Source organism: Anarhichas minor, unplaced genomic scaffold (genome assembly GCF_050575085.1).
Source record: "Anarhichas minor isolate MPS153535 unplaced genomic scaffold, ASM5057508v1 ptg000002l, whole genome shotgun sequence".
NCBI lineage: Eukaryota > Metazoa > Chordata > Actinopteri > Perciformes > Anarhichadidae > Anarhichas > Anarhichas minor.
In genome coordinates, this window is record NW_027466448.1 from 47501 (window position 1) to 67076 (window position 19576).

Sequence of the window (19576 nt, forward strand, 5' to 3'; positions counted from 1 at the left end):
GCCCAACGTTATAAAAGTGAGTTTTTAGTTCATTTGACATCTAAAATAAACCAGAAAGAGTAAAACAAAGCGATGTGTAAAGAAGAAGAGGGTCAAAACATTGCTGTGCAAACAGTGTTATACTGTGTAACATCCCAGTGAACATTTTGACGGTGAAAAGACGTTAAAAACTGGTTAAATATTTTCATTGTAATACTTGTTTATAGATGTTGACCTTAAATTCGACAGACCATCTGAAAGCGGCTCCTGGGTGACTTTGACTACATAAATATATTTTGGCCACTTTTTAGATCATCAAAACGGATATTTATTTAAAACTGCGGTTACTTTGCATAAGTGTGGACACTTAACACGAATTTGTCGCTTGAGTTGAAATATTTCAACTCACGCAAATACCCTAACGAGGCGAATTTTGTGTATTCAGGATCGCAAATCCGGTGAAATCTGGAAAAACGTTCAATCAACGTCTCTAAACAGTCTGTGAAGAAACGTTGACTTTCAAACCGGTTTTGAACGTCGTTTCAGCGGGAAAATGCTCTCTGTGATTCAAAGAAGATTGTTCATGTTGTATTTAAATTGTTGCTCCATAAATACAAATTGTGTGGGTCACGTTCTGTTTATCCTGTAAGTGTAAACTGAAGATGTGTTATATGACGTATATGTATATTTATGCATATTTTACTGTGATCATCTGTTTATAAGGCATTTAAAGGTGTTTTCATCGACTATTAGAAGATATTTAGGATTTTCAATACTGGCTTTTCAACTGAGAAATGTGGAGGTGGATTCTTCGTTTCCCTTTAACATGATGACATCATATTATTTGCCCGATGTAGACGATGAACTAACTTTCACTTGTGAAACATCTTTTCCACGGAGAGTTGCTCCCTGGGTTGGGTCAAGTTAAGAAGTTGAATTTCCAGAAGGCTCACACATCAGCTGGTCCAGACCGGTAAATACTCCCTCACATCGTGTGAGTAAACGTGCACGCATAAAGTGTGTGTGTGTGTGTCACAGATGCTGCAGCTGCTCCTGCAGACCTCGCCTCCTCATTGGCTGAGACAAACATGCAATTCAGCTGCTGATTGGCCCCCAAAAAGTTTCTATTTTGACGGGAGTCCCTTTAAATGGAACGCCCCGGAGCGCACGCTCTCACTGACCGGAGGCAAGGCTGAGCGCGCGCAGAGCATCACCAACCAGAGAAGACCTCATCACCATCATCATCAGGAGGACCATGCTCGCTGCGTGTCTGGAGTTCGTCGGCCTCGCGCTGTGCCTCGCGGGCTCCCTGCTGGTGATGGTCGCGTGCGGGCTGCCCATGTGGAAGGTGACCGCGTTCATCGACTCCAACATCGTGGTGGCGCAGACCATCTGGGACGGCCTGTGGATGTCCTGCGTGGTGCAGAGCACGGGCCAGATGCAGTGCAAGGTCCACGACTCGGTTCTGTCCCTAACGGGGGACTTGCAGACGGCACGCGCCCTCACGGTCATCTCCGCCGTGCTCGGTGTCGTGGCGCTCGCGGTGACGGTGGCCGGCGCGCAATGTACCAACTGCATCCGGGAGGAGACGGTGAAGGTGCGCGTGGTGAACGTGGGGGGTGTCCTGTACATCGTCAGCGGGCTCTTCGTGCTCGTGCCGCTCTGCTGGATGGCCAACAACATCATCGTGGACTTCCACGATCCGCAGGTGCCGCCGTCCAAGAAGCGCGAGATCGGGGCTGCGATCTACATCGGCTGGGCCGCCACCGCGCTGCTGCTGCTCGGCGGGACGCTGCTGGTCTGCTCATTATCCCGGGGGGCGCGGGACGCGTACCCGATCAAGTACGCGCCCACCAAGACCATCACATCCAACGGGGAGTTCGACAAGAAGCATTACGTTTAAATAAACTTTTATTATAGATTTGGGACTTTTGTTTTTTGGAAACTTCTGCTCAGCTTCATTCAGAGCACGTGGCTGTTTATTGGAGCTGCTAACGGGTTTTAATCTGCACGTGACGTCTCACTGGTTCATTAACTAGTGTTCTTTAAAAAAATAAGATTTCTCATCCGGCAGGTTGCTCAGTCAGTGCGCGCGGCCTCTGATTGGCTGCAGATCTTCATTGTAAATATATTTTTTGTGTTCTCCCAGTGGTCTAGAGAATTGGTCTAGTGTGCTGGTCTAGAGGCTGGTTCCCACAGTGAGCAGGTCTTTGCAGACCAATGAGCATCACGTTGGGATCAAAGAGCTGATTTGCATTTGAGTGTTTTTATACTTCGTCATTTTTGATACGTTTTCTAATAAAGACAAAAAACATCTACGTGTCTGCTTGTTATTTAAAGGCTCTTATATGTGATATGAAATATAACTATGTTCATTATTCATCATTAAAAGCTCCATAACGAGGTCATTTTGAGTTTCATGTTATGATTTTTTGAATGTATTTTGTTTTGTGTGACAAACAAAAGAGCCAGAAAATAATCAGGACTCTGGTTCACACGACCTCGATGGAACAATGCAGCCAGCAGACCAATCAGATTCAGGAAGCTCGGCCTGAATCTGGACCAGTGGAGCAATCAGGACCTCACGTGGAACAACAACAAACTAAATCAGGAAACACAAAGACAGACAAGCGGTTGTTCACAGAAAGATGAACAAAAACTTCTAAAAAGTCTGACTTTAACCAGAATTAAAATATTTCATGAAGTCAAATCAAAGCTAAAACCTCCTGTTCTTCATGTCTTAAAGCTGCATCCTCTCTAGTGTCCACCAGGGGGCGACTCCTCTGGTTGTATAGAAGTCTATGAGAAAATGACTCTACTTCTCTCTTGATTTATTACCTCAGTAAACATTGTAAACATGAGTTTATGGTCTCAATCTCTAGTTTCAAGTCTTCTTCAATACAGCATGATGTTCATTTAGTACATTATGGTCCATTTAGAGTCACACAGACCATAAAGCAGGGTACATGGTGTAGTGGTGCACGTCAGCCTCTAGTGGCCAACAGGAGTATTACAACAACAAACAAACATCCATCTTTTTGTTCAAAGATGAATGAATTAAGATTATCCTGGTAAAACCTTGTTTTTCTCATTAAATCAGATTTAGAACAGTAGGTTTAGTAAGTCTATAAATAGGTGTGGGACTTTCTATACGTCTTTAGAGCAAAGTGAGTATTTTGAATCATTTTTATGTCCGATGAACTGATGAAGATGCTACGGAGCACGTTAGCTTCTGCAGTAAAGGAACACCCGAGTTACACCCAAAGAAAACACTAATCTCACTTTGTGGTTCATTACAAATAAACTGAAATAAACTGGAGTTACTCTGTAATATTGCTTTATAAAAAAAAAAAAGATTTCTTGTAATTATGTTTTTATTATCATCTGCACACAATAAATTACATAAAGATATGTACAAGCTATTGAGGCACAAGACGTCTGTGAGTTCAGCCCCAATAAAGACGACATCGCATGTTTTTAGTCAAACATCAGAAACCGTCTTCAACGTTCAGCCGACAGACGTCATCGACTACAATCACTCAAGAATAAACTCGCACCGACAACCTGATCATTGAATCAGTAAATCTGGAGTCAATGTGGAACAAGTGCTCACGCTGCAGCTTTATTATGAGACACTGTTTTGATTTGTGTGAATCAGAAGTGGGTCACAGAGACCTGAAGGCTCTCCGGCGCCCTCTGCTGGTGAGAAGCTCTCACACAAACTCATTTTAAAAGGCTCGGATACAACTTTGTTTTTTAGCTTCTTATTCACATTTTGGCAAATTGTCTCCATTAAAAGTATCCAGAATGATCTCTGATCAGCTCCTGGTAGCAGTGCACACACAGACGTACAGACTACCATCAGAGGATTACTTTGATAATAAAGAAGATGAAGATTCTCAGGAGAGTTCTGCAGCTATGAGGAGCATCTTTTTCTAGGATTTCTAATCTGATTTATGGAGTTTTATTGATGACAAATAAACCTTTTAACTCTTGAATCTTGTTGAATTTGTCTCTTCAGTTTTACAGTTTTACAGAAGTACAACTACATTATTGAAGTACTGCTTTAAAGTGACAGACGGGGACTTTTAAGCCAATATGTGCAAATTCTCAAAATTAAAAGTATGCAGAATTATCTATTAATAACTTATATTGGTTTTATCTACATCCATGTGTGCACCACAATCACTAGATTACTTTGATCAGAAAGAAAACTTAAAAACATGAAGATTCTCAGGCGAGTTCTGCAGATATGAGGAGCGACGTACTTGCAAAGTTTGAAGTTGTTCTTCTCCGTGTTGAAGATCTTGAATTCCCTTTGAGACACGAGAGTTACTGCAAACCTAAAATCGTCTGAATTCCTCATGAACTTCTGCATCGTCGTCTTCGATCTATAAACCCACAATGCACTTCTTTATCTGGAGAGATGTTAAATGTCCACGTGGCCTACGGCTGGTACTCCTTCAGCACCTGGCCGGCGATCACCAGCCTCTGGATCTCACTGGTGCCCTCGTAGATCTCCGTGATGCGAGCGTCGCGGTAGTGCCTCTCGGCCGGCATGTCGGCCACGTAACCCATCCCCCCCAGAACCTGGATCGCCTTTTAAAAAGTACAAAAATAAGACTTAAAGGTTTCCCTGGAGGCTTTTACGATGAGAGCTCACGGTCTGTTGTTGTTACCTGATGGGAGCAGAAAGTGGCGGTTTCAGACGCCGCTAGTTTGGCCATGGCTGCTTCCTGCAGACAAAAACACAGGGCGGTAAAAAACGTGACGTTTCACTCGTTAAAACTGGTTAAGAGAAGCGGAGCGTACCTTCGTGAACGGTTTCCCTGAATCTCGGAGAAGTGAAGCCTTCCAGATAAGCAGACGAGCGCTCTCTACGGCCACGGCCATGTCGGCCAGTTTGAACTAAAAAGACGTGAGAAAAATACGTTATTAGTGTTTCAACGATTAGACAATTCATCAAAAGTCATTTATGAAGCAAAGACATTGAAACAAAACTGTACATCTTTGCATTTCAGATGAAAACTGTGACGGGCATCTTTAATTAGATCCTGAGATCTATTAAACGTCAGAGGTTCAGCATCAGGAGACTCGGAAAAGACAAAGACAAGTCAAGATGTTCGGACTTAAGTTCCAAAAATACTGGATCATACAACTCCCACAATGCAACTGACTGGAAAACAAACATCGCTGTGTCTCAATGACATGTTTTTTCCCGTACTTATATTTGCTATAGGAGGACGAGGAAGAAGAGGAGGTGAAGGAGATGAAGGTGAAGGAGAAGAAGTATAGTAGTTTAAACATAGTAGTAGCCTAATACTGTACGGCCCGTAGTTTAGAGTGTCTCCTGTAGTTCAAAGAGTCTCCTGTAGTTCAAAGACTCGCCTGTAGTTCAAAGAGTCTCCTGTAGTTCAAAGACTCGCCTGTAGTTCAAAGAGTCGCCTGTAGTTCAAAGAGTCGCCTGTAGTTCAAAGAGTCGCCTGTAGTTCAAAGAGTCGCCTGTAGTTCAAAGACTCGCCTGGAGTTCAAAGAGTCGCCTGTAGTTCAAAGAGTCGCCTGTAGTTCAAAGAGTCGCCTGGAGTTCAAAGAGTCGCCTGGAGTTCAAAGAGTCGCCTGTAGTTCAAAGAGTCGCCTGTAGTTCAAAGAGTCGCCTGTAGTTTAAAGAGTCGCCTGTAGTTCAAAGAGTCGCCTGTAGTTTAAAGAGTCGCCTGTAGTTTAAAGAGTCGCCTGTAGTTTAAAGAGTCGCCTGTAGTTCAAAGAGTCGCCTGTAGTTCAAAGAGTCGCCTGTAGTTCAAAGAGTCGCCTGTAGTTTAAAGAGTTACCTGTATTGCCTGTAGTTTGCCGATCGGCGCTCCGAACGCGGTGCGTTTGTGAGCGTAGTCCGCGGCGCAATCCAGAGAAGCCTGAGCGATGCCGAGGGCCTGAGCCGCCACGCCGATACGCCCGCTGTCCAGGGTTTGCTGAGGGACAAAAAAAAAAAAAAAAAAAAAAAAAAAAAACTCACAGTAAAATAAACATACTGTATATTCATGCAGCAAGTCAGTACTTTTTCATTGTTGCGTGTGTGTTGGAGGGCTGACGGTGCAGAGAGGAGACGGTTTTATTTTGTTTTTTTAGCTGAACAAACAGATTTGTTTGATCTTCTAGAGGCCACAGAATCTAAACAACGTACTTTAACCCTCGTTAATTCTTTGGAGCCTGTTTGTGTAAATGTTGATCCTCAGCTCTTACAATAAGGCTATAATATAAAATACAGAACCCTAAGGACAAAAATGTCCCCATAAAAGCAACTTTTTTTAAATATCCTGCAGCCATTGCAACATGAAAATAATAAATTCTGTTGTATCAAGACTTTTAATCTAGAGACCTTTGGTTGTGTTCATAAAGCTTCCTCGTACAAAAAAAGAGACTTGGTCCTAGTGAGGGAACTCTAAGACAACTGTTGTGAAAGAAGACGTTTTGTAAGTTCCTGGTGAAGATAATAGAATCTACGGTGAAACACTGAAAGGACTCTAAAGACTTTCTGGAGCAGAAGAGAAAATGGTGGAACGACAACGAGGTAGAGAAATATTACGCAATCGCTAACAGATGAGTGTTTGTGGTCACATTTCACTCCTTTAACGACAGAAATGACATCCTGGTTTACGGACGTGTTTTCTAATGAAGGAACTGTTTATTTCCTGAAACTCTAGAATGTTGATATTCAGGAAGCTGCGCTGCATTCTGTGCTACTTTCATGAGACATTTTTTAGTTGCATTCAGCTCTGATTTTGAAATATAACGACACCGAGTGTTTTTTAAGAAGCACCATGGCGATCTTGAACCCGGCCCCTCGCGGTCCCAGCATGTTGCCCAGCGGGATCCTGCAGTCCTCCAGGATGACGTTGGCGGTGGACGAGGCTCTGATGCCCAGCTTGTCCTCCTTCTTCCCCAGAGAGAGGCCCGGGTGAGGCATCGGGATCAGGAAGGCACTGATGCCCTGCAGACGAGAAGCAGTCAATAGAAACAAATCCACTCCTTATCTCTCAAGGTTAAAGTGCCGCGTCGTGCCTTGTGCTTGAGCTTCTTGTCCGTGGTGGCGAACACGACGGCGGCCGAGGCGTCCCAGCTGTTGGTGATCCAGGCTTTGGTTCCGTTCAGAACCCACTCGTCTCCGTCCTGACGGGCCACCGTGGAGGCAGCGCCCGCATCGCTGCCGTTACCTGGAGATTAAAAATCATAAATCACAAGTCACACAGTTGTAGGGACGGGTGTCGTGCTTCATATACGGGGGAAAGATCCACATTTTGACGTTAGCTTCATCATTTGGACCATTTGTTTTATGATCATAACACTGAGACAGAGAGAGAGTGTGTGTGTGTGTGTGTGAGATGTTCACCTGGCTCACTGAGACAGAAGCAGCCCACTTTCTCTCCGGTGGTGAACGGTGTGATCCACTTCTTCTTCTGCTCTTCTGTGCCGTTCTTCAGTATCGGTCCGATGTAGAGAGACTGAGAGCAGAACCACAGCTTAGTAATAATAATAATAATAATGACCCCTCACAGGTTCTGGTTCTGCTGGACCCACTCACATTGTTAACAGACACCACCACCCCCGTGCTGGCACAGCCTCTGCTGATCTCCTCCATAGCCAAGCTGTAGGCCAGGTAGTCCATCCCAGCTCCTCCCAGCTCCTCTGGGACCTCGATGGCCATCACACCCATCGCTCCCAGCTGCTGGATCTAAACACATTAAGAACATAAATAAACACAGAAAAAACCTAAATAACGGCTTAAAAATGATTGGTTCATGCCTTTATTCACAGGAAATAAGCCCGACATTTTTTAAATACAATTGACAAAAACAACAGTTTGAAGAATAAAACACGCCCCTTATTCATTTTATTATTATAATAATAAACATATTGATTATATATTTGTTCAGTTAGATTACAACAGATGCAGTAAATATGGATGATGCACAAAGATTGAGATGTTGGCTTATGAAAGACTGGAAGATGCGTTAACAATAACCTCGAGGTCGCCACCTTGTATTTTATCAACCAGTGAACAGGAAGTGACCATATGTGGACTGAGGAGGAGTGACGTAGAGACGCCGTATACGTCTCTGGTAGAGACCTGTCAATCACCGTGTAGCCCCGCCCTAAAGCATCCCCTGCTTTATGGTCTGTTTGACTCTAAATGGACCATAATGTACTAAATGAACATCATGCTGTATTGAAGAAGACTTGAAACTAGAGATTGAGACCATAAACTCATGTTTACAATGTTTACTGAGGTAATAAATCAAGAGAGAAGTAGAGTCATTTTCTCATAGACTTCTATACAACCAGAGGAGTCGCCCCCTGGTGGACACTAGAGAGAATGCAGCTTTAACACATGAAGCTTTAACTTCACTTGTCAGAACATGGGCAACTATCTCATTGGTTCTCATCTTAAACCTGATAAACACGGGATGGAAACAATAAAAATGAGATCAAACTTCAACTCATAAGTCACTATTAAAGTGTGCAGCTCTGTGTGTGTGTGCTTGTGTGTGTGTACCTGTTTAGCAGGGTAAGCGTGCTCTTTGTCCAGCTTGCCAGCGATGGGGGTCAGTTCTCGGTCGGCGAAGTCTCTGCAGGTCTGTCTCAGGAGCTGGTGAGTCTCCGGTAGCTCGGCCAGCTGAGACAGACTTCTACGACCAGAGACACACAAGCCGAGAGCTGAGGGAGGGAAACATAAATGAATAAATACAATGAGTTCAATAGAGAGTCGGCGATGTTTAGTCCAGACTGAAGCATCTCTGCAGCGATTGGCTGGACTGTGATGAAATGTGGATTAAATGTAGTAACTGTGTTGATCCTCTGACTCCTCCTCCGTCATGATTTGTGGGTTTAAAGTATGAAAATAATGCTGCAAGAAATAAAAGAAATACGGATCCCCTTTGAGAAGGAGACCTGGAATATTTTCTATTAATTAAATATATGAAAGTGCATAATTATATAACTTCAGGTTTATTCAGACATGGATTTATGATTATTAGGAATTTCTATTTATTTGTATGAAGAAGAAGAAATATTGTGATTCATTTGTTATTTTGAGTTTGTTGAAAAAAAGGATAATTTTGTTTCTTTTCATACTTTATTCAATGAGACGAGCACTTTGCTTTGTTGTTGTCACTCATGAAAAAGGTGCACTATTATTTAGTTAATTTAATATTATTATATTTTATTGTATATATTGTGCATTTTTATATTTAATATTTTTTACTTTGCTATTTTTATTGCTTTACCTGCATTTATAAATGCTGCTGTAGTGAAAATAATTCCCCTTTAAGATTAATAAAGTAACCGTCTCTCTATATCAATAATACAACGTTTTAACGTGTACTGTGATCAGATCCAGTTTGTCTCTCGGGGGATTTGAACCCTCGACCCACTGGTCCGGGTCGTGTCAGCTCACGGAGGCACAGAAGTGACACTCTGCGTTTACTGTAATGATTCACAGACTGATCTGATACGAGGTCACGTTTGATTGGCTGTCAGCACAGAAGACCAAACAAAGAGCAGAGAAACACACAACAGTCATTTATTCAATTTAATGTATCAACAATTAACTAAAGGAGAATAAGTAACACTCTGGGATTCATGACCATAATTACACAAATATATTCACCAGCATATTTTTACATTCTTTGTCCCGAGTACTTTGTTGTTGTACTCTTACACCGTATGTGTATTTTGTATGTTTCTTCCTCTAATACTTTGCTTTTAGTACTTTTACTCAGCGGTGGAATTAAACTACAAAAGTACTGTACTGAAGTACAACTTCGACATACTTTACTTGAGAGTATTTCCATGTTCTGCTACTTAGTACTTCTTTCACTACTACTACTCAGAGGTCCATGTTGTACTTTTTACTGTACTACATCTGAGAGGTCCATGTTGTACTTTTTACTGTACTACATCTGAGCGGTCCATATTGTACTCTTTACTGTACTACATCTGAGAGGTACATATTGTACTCTTTACTGTACTACATCTCAGAGGTCCATATTGTACTCTTTACTGGACTACATCTCAGAGGTCCATATTGTACTCTTTACTGGACTACATCTCAGAGGTCCATATTGTACTCTTTACTGTACTACATCTCAGAGGTACATATTGTACTCTTTACTGTACTACATCTCAGAGGTATATATTGTACTCTTTACTGTACTACATCTCAGAGGTATATATTGTACTCTTTACTGTACTACATCTCAGAGGTATATATTGTACTTTTTACTGTACTACATCTGAGAGGTACATATTGTACTCTTTACTGTACTACATCTGAGAGGTACATATTGTACTCTTTACTGTACTACATCTCAGAGGTACATATTGTACTCTTTACTGTACTACATCAGAGGTTCTACTTTACTGTGTCTTTGAAGGCAGCATTAGCTCACTAGTTAGCTTCATGCTAACTAGGTGAAAGTTCACCCTCATTATCAGTCATGTAACTGTGAGAAACATGTTTAACGTTAACATTTAGCTTCTCTTTTCTTTTGACAGTAACCAAAGCTGGCCAATATTAATGTGTTTAGTGTTTAATTATGCATATTTATATTGATATACTAGTGTATGTACTGGTTACATAGCAAGCTAAGCTAACTAGGTTTGATAACACTCTGGTATTTCCGGTATCTATCCACACGAAGCAAACATATGCTAGCCTAGCTAAGGCTAGCATTGTCTTTGATGTAAGAGTACTGTCTCTTGTTATAAAGACTTGTCTCCTCGTGTACTCACCTCTCCTAGCTCCTAACAGTGCAGCCATGGCTCCTCTTCTTATTCTCGGCTTCACTGTTATGAAGCACACCGCTGCATTCTTCTTCTTCTTCCGGTTTTACGGCGGTTGGGATCCTTCTTTATTGGTGCATTACCGCCACCTTCTGCTCCGGAGTGTGGATCAGACACTAGATTTAGTAGATTTACAGTCTTTACCCCAAAATCAAATCAAATAAATGATAATAATAAGAAAATAAAAATAACTAACAAGCAAAGAAAGAAACAAAAAAAAAGAAAACAAAAAAGCACTCTGACCATCACCCTTGTACCGTATCCCTGCATTTCAATCACACATCAGATCATGAAAACACAAATCTTTCTAATAAATGTAGAAAGTTGTTTGTGGTCCTTTTGTTGTTCAGACTACAATGAACATTTATTTAAACCAGATGTTGAATCAGAAAACGAATCAAATATAAAGCTTGAGTTTAATCTGTGATCCGTCTTCACTGTTTACATGTTGAACAAAATCTCATCAATCCGATCGGCTGCAGCGTCCAATCACATGACTGATGAACAATAAGGGGGCGTGTCGGCCGTTAAAACACTTCCTGGAAGTCTGTTCTCGTGGGTCCTCGCTCATGGCTCCTCAGAGATCCCTCCTCCCTCCTCCATCCTCGCTCCTCAGAGCAGAAATAAGAGCTTTGGGACGGCCGTCAATATGGCGGCGCAGAACACCATAGCGAGGATCGAGGAGCGAGGAAAAGATGTTCGCTTGAAGAGGTTCTTGTACTTACGGAGGATGTATAGTGGACATTTAGGAGGTTCTAGTGGGCCTTAAAGAGGCTCAAGTGGTCATTGAGGTGGTTTCAGGGATTCCTAAAGAGGTTCTGCCCCCTAAAGATGTTCTAGTGGTCGTTGAAGAGGTTCTAGTGCTCATTGAGGAGATTTAGTGGTCCTCAAAGAGGTTCTAGTGGACATTGAAGATGTTCTAGTGGTCTTTTAAGAGGTTCTATTGGTCTCTAAGGAGGCTCTTTAACTGATTCTTATGGTCAGTGAAGAGATTTCAGTGGTCCTTAAAGAGGTTCTAGTAGCCATTGAGGTGGTTTCAGGGGTCCTTAAAGAGGTTCTAGTGGTCTGGCTATTTATTTATGTATTTTATCTTCTATATATATAATTCTGCTGACTACATATCCCGATGCATAATGTTTGTTTGGGTCATTTCATTATCTGGCACTATATACGTGATATTGCTGTATCTTTAATTAAAGCAACTGGGCCATACATGATATCCCATATTTACTGAGTGAGTCTGTAATTCTACTGACCACATCCCGTATGATGTGTCATTATTGGTAACCCTACACAATAAATACAGAAAATGTAAAAAATAGCTGCAACAGCAACATTAGACTGAAAGTAATGAAAAACTTGAACTTTCAGGTCACAACAAAGCAGCTACACACCATCAATCCTGCAGGAACATCATCCAAACACTGTCAGAAAGAATAAAGGTGATCCAGCCACAGGGAGGTTTCAGGTGTTTCACAACATGTTTATTTTTTTAGCACCATAAAAAGTCAGTCAATGTTTGTCCCGTGTATATATATATATTTGCTCTCAATCTGTCTTTCCTCTGGGATGGAGCGGCGGTGGTGGATGATTTAGGAAAGGAGGCTTTTTTTTTTTTTTTGAGAAATAAAAAGCTGAGAGGGCTGCGTGGCGTCCACGGAGCCGGACAGGGTTCCAGCGGGCGCCATTCACTTGCTGGCGGAGGTGAAGGTGAAGCATCCTCTCTGGTGGAACTGCATGTCCCTGATGCGACGCATGGACTGGATCTGAGGCTGGAAGGCACTGAAGTCGTTGTAGTGTCTGTAGTCACCGCACTCAAACAGGTACTGGTAGCCTCTGTATCCGGGGTACTGGTAACCCACCCACCTGAGGGAGACACGGAGAACGTCAGGTGTCACTTTAATCTCCTCATGTGGAACAGTCTGGCCTTTTCTGTTTGCTTTATTGATCTGTGGTAAGTTATTATCAGTTGGTATTCCTTTAAATGATCACATGACTAGTCTATTCCTCTCTCTCTGTAGGATTAGACTAGACTAAAGGTCCTTTAAGGGGTTCTAGTGGTTAGTGATAACATTCTAGGATTCATCAAAGAGGTTCTAGTTGTCAATGAGGAGGTTCTATGTGTCTCTAAATTGGTTCTAGCGGTCATTGATGATATTCTAGGAGTCTGTAAAGAGGTTCTAGTGGTCAATGAAGAAGTTCTATGAGTTTTTAAGAGGTTAGTGATCATTGATAACATTCTAGGAGTCCATAAAGAGGTTCTAGTGGTCAATGAGAACATTCTAGGATTCATCAAAGAGGTTCTAGTGGTCATTGAGGATGTTCTATGGGTCTCTAAATTGGTTCTAGTGGTCATTGATGATGTTCTAGCTGATATTCTCCAAAACATTGTTGTAGTGGTAATTGAGGGGGTTCTAGGGGTCTTTTAAGGAGGTTGAAGTTGTAATTTATGTGATTTTTAGGGGTCCCTAAAGAGGTTCATGTGGTCCTTCAGAGGATTGATGTTTATCAATCCTCTGAAGGACCACATGAACCCAGGACCCCAGGGATTTGTCAATTGAGGAGGTTCTAGAGGCCATTGATTAGATTTGAGAGGTCCATTAAGAAGTTTTAGTAGTCCTTTAGGAGGCCATAGAGGTCTAGAAGTCCTTTTAGAGGTTATGTTGTAATTGGGAAGGTTCTAATGGTCCTTTGGGAGGTTCTAGTGGTTAATTAGGAGGTTCTGATTGTCATTGATAAGGTTCCAGTGGTCAATGAGGAGGTTCTATGAGTGTTTAAGAGGTTCTAGTGATCATTGATGATGTCATAGTGGACCTTTAGGACCTTTTAGAGATCCTCTAGGGGGCTGAATCCCACCATCATCATTCAAACACAGAAGGAGGGAACATCTTTTTGGAATAATAACGTTCATCCCTCCATCAGCGTTCCACACATTTATAGATTCAATAACAGGGAACTCTGAAGCTGTTTCTGGAGGGCTGTGGTGGAACAGCTGTGTACTTCACTGTGAGACTCTGGAGGTCATAAAAAATGTCTAAAAATACACATTTGTCGACAAATAAAAACACCCGGCAGTCAGCTTTAAGCCTTGTGATGACTCTACTTCTCATGAACAACGACAGTGGAACTCTGGAGGCCTGCAGCTGCAGTACAGAGCCTCCACTTTAGATACATATATATATACATAGATTTATGTATATACATGTATATATGTATGCTCTAATGAATTGATGGTGCTGGTGTCTACTCACGCTCCTCCTGGGACCCTCACGCTGCCCACTCTGTCACAGAAGCCATGCGCCCAGAGGGTGGGCACGTCATCCTCCTGGATCTCCATCTTGTTGCCCTTGAAGTCGGAGAGCTCGTAAAGGCAGATCTTGTGCTCCATGCTGTCCTGCAGGGAGGAGATTAAGAGTTAGCTTTTATTGTTACACGTGTTCATGTAAATGAGTTATATTTTTATAATCTAAAGGGGGGCAGTGTTGGTCTGGCGGTGCCACAAAAGCTGAGTTTAAAATGTGCTAAAAAAGAATCTAAGAATCTCGAAGCGATTATTAGTCCATGGACAGAAAACCTCTCAGGATCTAATTTCTTACCATGCGGACGGGCCTGAGGGACATGAGGCAGTCGCTGCGGTAGGAGTTGCTCCAGGTGTCCCAGCGAGGATACTCTCCCTTCTCCAGGATGAACATCTCCCCACGGAAGTTAGTCTGCTCAAAGGCAACGAAGCTGGAGAAGGGGGTCCGCCGGGCCCGGGGGGGGGGGGGGGGCACAGAGGGGTTGGAGAGGACAGGAGAGAAGAATTAGAGGACAGACGATGGTGAAAATGTTGTGATTGTAATCACAGAGTGTGTGTCCACTTACGGGCCGCACTCCACAATGATACTACGCACTCTATCCATGCCACGGTCACACACGTTCATACACTCATTCTGGACCTCGATCATCCGGCCCTGGAAGTTCTCCTGGTCGAACATCATGATCTGCACAGAAGAGGTTTCACACGTTACACCGGTATCATGAAAACATGTCCCAGCAGAGTATACGTCAATGATAAGCTAAATGCTAAATGCTAAATGGATAGACTTTCTAAAATTCTTTCCAAGCACAAACTCAACTTCCTCAACCCTAAATTGGAAAAATAATCGGTGGGAAGTGTATTTACAAAAGTATTCTCCTTTTCTACTCTGTACTTCTACTCCACCACATTTCAGATGGAAATATTCTACTTTCATTACTCCACTGGTTTTATTTAACAGCTGTAGCTTCTTAAACAAGAGATCACATATTCCGGTTGTGTTCTAGTTGCATCATGTAATAGTACATAAACAGTATATATAAAGAGTATATAAAGTAGTGTAATGTTAGCTCCAGCTAAACAGCATTACAATGATGTGTGTATGTCAAAGCAGCAATAATACAATCTGCAATATTATAACACTCCTCAATTATCTTTTCTGCATAATGAGTCATTTTACTTTTAGTATTTTTGCACATGTGGTATTGCTACTGCACTTTTACTACTACTACTACTACTACTACTACTAAGTAAATAATGTGAAAACGTCTTCTTCTACTGTCTGTTGAATCCACTTCATTAGTTCATTTAAATAAAATGAAACTAATCCAAGCTATATGAAGCAATAACCTGAAAGACAAGCTGCCTTTAAAGGGTCTGCTCACTCAGATTAAATATTAGTCATGTATAGCTTTAAAAAAACGGCAACGAATCTCTACAGAAACAAAGTTCTGATCGACTTTAAAAACAGAGCAAATAAAACCAAAAACGATCTGCCGTGTGTCAGGATGGGACGAACTGTCCCTTTAAATAAAACCAGCAGTGACACTCACTCTGTAGGATCCCATGCCGGGCTCTCCGGTCTTGGTGGCCTTGCTGGTGGCGGCTGGAGCGGGGGCTCCCTTGTCCTTGGCGTCGGTGCCCTGGCTGGAAGCGGACTTGGCGGTCTGAGACATGGCGAGAGGGGCTTCAGGAGAGTCTGGGTGAGAGAGATTGGGGGGATGAAACACAAATAGAAGGTGTCAACACAAGTGACAAGGAGACAGTGAAGGTGTTGACGTGGTCAGAGGGCTGGTGTGTTTATGGGATGAGGATTAAAACACAAATCTGCTGTTTTTTATGTGGGGGATCATGGGTGGACAGGGGGGCCCTGGACTTCTGGTTCTGGTGTCTGCGGTCCGTGTGTCCTTACCTGCGTTAGTAAAGCTTGCAGTGCCGTGTGGGAGGCTGGCTCGTGCTGGTGCCTTTTAACGCTCGACCCAAGCTTTTATACTCTGGCAAAGGCCAAACGTGGAGGCTCACGACACAAAAGAAAAAGCCCCTCGTCATCACAGTCGGCCTGTGCCAAAGCCAGCCGGGTCATCGCATCGCCTGGAAAACGCTGCCCGGCCCCCTCTGGCCAATGCCGTAAGCGTTTTGCTATCAAAGGAAACCACTGACCGATGCATTCCCCCCCACGCCCATCATCATGTGTTGGGTTGGTAGGCCATGTAGAGAGGAGGAATGCAAAAGGTTCAGAGGGCACAAAGAGGTAATCCCTTCTCTCTCTATCACCTACAGGGAAAACACACGACATATCTCTGGAAACAAAGATATTAAAATCAGCCGTCCATCTGAAACAGAAAGCTTATTGGTGTTTAGGAACCACAGCGAGAAAATAAAGCAAATAAATGGCAATAAACACACCTGGTTATCATTTCTACAACAGTTAAATTGTGTCTTGTTGTCTTGAATGGATCATTTAAAAGAATACACAAGAAAAGTGTGATTTAGTTTTAGCTGCTCGACGGCTAATTAACCTAAAAGTTCGAGCTGAAAAATAGATTGACATTTAGATTTTTCTCTAAAGGGTGAGAGGAGAAGATTTATATCAATCTCATGTCTGTGTGTTGGCTGTAGAGCTGGAGTCAGGAGGCGGTTAGCCTAGCTTAGCATAAAAACTGGAAGCAGGAAGGAAACAGCTACCTAGCGACGAGCCTGATCACACCTGAAAACAGGTCAGTGAAGGACTAGTTGGTAAACCAATGTAGCTGAGGATAGCTAACCGCTAGCATGCTAGGCAACCGGGAACATGCGACATCTCTCTGAAGTGCTTTCTGTTTCTGCTTTTACAGGATTGAACATGAAACAATTCAATAAAGAGTTGATGACGGGAGAAAAAAAGCTTTACCATCAAGGGAGATCGCTAACTCAACGAGTCAAAAGTCTAAACTATTCCTTTAAAACAAGCTAACATAATGTTTAAATGCTATATTGTAGTGTAACTGTAGCACAACTAGAGCCATAGAGTCCAAAAACAGTAATATCTATGTAATGTCTTAGCTAATGTTAGCCACCATACGCTAATGTTCACACCAGACTAAGTAAGACTGTAGCAGCAAAACTGTATTGAACTAAACAGTTTTATTATTTATGAACTCAACTTTTCATTTGAAAGATTTCCAAAATTTTAAAGTAGGCTTTAAATCTACATCCATAAATATATATTGTTGCACTCTTTGAATTTTAAGCAATAAAACGCATTCAAACTGGAGGTGACTGGGTTCCAGTTCAACAGCTCCAGCTAGCTTAGCCACTATTAGCATTACCAGTTGACAACAACACATTATTTTGTGCATATAAACAGTGTAGCAACATGTTAACAGATAAGAGTTGGACAGTATAGTATTGTACTGATTTAATAAAGGCACAAGTAAGACAGAAGTGCTTATGAACAGCATAGTACTACAGTTCTTTTACTGGGCAGCCATCTTGGATTTTGGGGTCGTGATTCGTGGTGTTCTTCAGAATTTCAGAGTCTGAAATCCGACTTCCAGATGAAATTTCCGACCGGGAACTCAGAAATTCCGACTTTAAATGGAATGCAGCGTAACAACCAGAGTCCCGCAGTCTACAAACACATTAACATCTATGTAATGTTTGATAGCATTAGCTAACGTTAGCCACCATAAGATGATGATCACACCAGACCATTAGAAGACTGTAGAAGCAAAAGTTTTATTGCAAAATAACTGAATTTATCATTTGTAAGAGGAAGTTTTTTCTTTCAATCTACATCCATGAATATATATTGATACACTGTTTGAATTTAATAAGTATAAACCATCATAATTCCATAATTAAAGCACCACTGCAAACGAGGATTGTTGGTGTTCAGAGGTGAAATAAAGGTTGTGGTGGTGATGATAATTCTTGTATTACAGACTGGATTACGTCTGGATTACATCACCTCTGCTGTGATTATTTACACTCTGGAAGCAGTTTGGATTAAAACATGTTTGATATGTGCAGATTAGGTGTGAACTAATCCCGCTGTGTAATCTGTGTGGTTCCTGTTGGATTCTGTGCTACAAATCTGGCTGGAGATCAAACTGCAGTACTTTAGTATCAAAAACGACTCTGCACAGACTGCAGTGGCTGGATAGGTGCGTAATAATTTACCTTTGAAATCTCTTCTGATAAAGGATGGCGATGTTACATTTTAGTTATTATCTATAAATCCCATGAAAAGTCTCAATAGTGAGTTACTGGCTCTCAGCTGCAAACCCACTGGTTCCTACTGAAGATGTGAAGCTTTAAAAACACAAAGATATAGTTTCATTTTTGATTTGTTAAAACAGCTGCTACTATTTTTGAACAGCAGGAAATAGTGCATTTTTGAGGGACTATTTTAAGCGGCGGATGTTTACATTTTTTCAATGTAAGGTGTTATGTTGGTATAATAACTAAACTCAAGAAGAAGACGTCTATTGGCTTTGAAACCAACTGACCCCGTGACCCTTGCACCGACACAAAAGCCCCGGTGAACATTTCTGCTCCGGGAAGAAACATTTAGATGTTTTCTGACCTCATGACTTTTCCCGTCTCTACCATTTAACCATCCCGTCAGCTCAGGAGGCGGATCACTACACCGTGGAACTGATCTCCACTCACTGGTGATCGACACACAATCCCAATAAATGAGATGTAGTACAGTAAAAAGTACAATATGTACCTCTGAGACGTAGTAGAGTAAAAGTACAATATCTACTTCAAATACAATAATATTATATATATTACATTTTAAAAAGCTCTTCACCGAGATTTGTTTTGTTTACTTTATTTCTGTTTGTTGTTGTTGTTGTTGTTTCGTTTTTTCTACATGCTTTGTGAATGAGAGAGTTCGTGATCTCTCTTAACTCTTCTCGTAGGACGGGCAAAATGTTTGACACACAAATAAAATACATGAAAGAATGAATATACAGTATGTCATTTTGACGTGAGTCCTTTTGGTTCATTCAGTATATTATGAGGATAATACTTTTGTACTTTTACTGAAGTCAAATTTAGAATGCAGAAAACTTTACTTTACTTATTTCAGAGTATTGTTGTATTACTTTTACTTCAGTAAAAGTTCAGAGTACTTCTCCCAACTTAGAAAAGTAATGTTTTGATAATCTAATAATCTTTAATTGTTAATAATAATGTTTGAAACGTGTGAAGATGTTTTTCTTTATTTGTCACATTTGATCATAAACTAAATATATTTTAGTTTTGGACTTTTGATCCATCACAAGGGCTTTTTTATTCATTATTTTAGGACTTTTTATGGAAGAAATATGTTCCATAAGAAATATGTTTTTGATAAATATAATATGTGATTCAGTGATAGCTGCATCTTCCCGTCGTGTCCTTAGTATTTTCTCGTCTGTCTTATATTTCTGTGTCTCCATGTGTCCACTGTTACAACGTGATAATGTGGCGTCT

General features: G+C 41.6%; 3 protein-coding genes across 4 annotated transcripts; 1 reads left to right on the forward strand and 2 right to left on the reverse strand.

Annotated features, from left to right (window-relative positions):
* Positions 1–1177: 1177 nt before the first annotated feature.
* On the forward strand, positions 1178–2287 carry cldn5b (claudin 5b). The gene has a single exon (XM_076093321.1). It carries the CDS (start codon positions 1235–1237, stop codon positions 1880–1882), a length of 648 nt encoding a protein of 215 aa, XP_075949436.1. The 5' UTR covers positions 1178–1234; the 3' UTR covers positions 1883–2287.
* Positions 2288–3335: 1048 nt separating this feature from the next.
* acads (acyl-CoA dehydrogenase short chain) lies at positions 3336–10874 on the reverse strand. Of its 2 annotated transcripts, none has more exons than XM_076105664.1 (10): positions 10762–10874; positions 8525–8685; positions 7553–7702; positions 7361–7472; positions 7033–7184; positions 6791–6961; positions 5805–5942; positions 4792–4887; positions 4659–4715; positions 3336–4578 (listed from the first exon to the last, which is right to left on the reverse strand). In XM_076105664.1, exons 1-10 carry the CDS (start codon positions 10787–10789, stop codon positions 4426–4428), a joined length of 1218 nt encoding a protein of 405 aa, XP_075961779.1. In that variant the 5' UTR covers positions 10790–10874; the 3' UTR covers positions 3336–4425. The 2 variants fall into 2 exon arrangements, with proteins under 2 accessions (XP_075961779.1, XP_075961863.1); XM_076105748.1 differs by having other exon boundaries at positions 8525–8657; positions 10762–10837.
* Positions 10875–12365: 1491 nt separating this feature from the next.
* Positions 12366–15786, reverse strand: crybb1 (crystallin, beta B1). The gene is made up of 5 exons (XM_076093447.1): positions 15664–15786; positions 14677–14795; positions 14409–14541; positions 14064–14206; positions 12366–12678 (listed from the first exon to the last, which is right to left on the reverse strand). The coding sequence occupies exons 1-5, from the start codon at positions 15784–15786 to the stop codon at positions 12501–12503; spliced, it is 696 nt and encodes a 231-aa protein (XP_075949562.1). The 3' UTR covers positions 12366–12500.
* Between the last annotated feature and the right edge of the window lie 3790 nt (positions 15787–19576).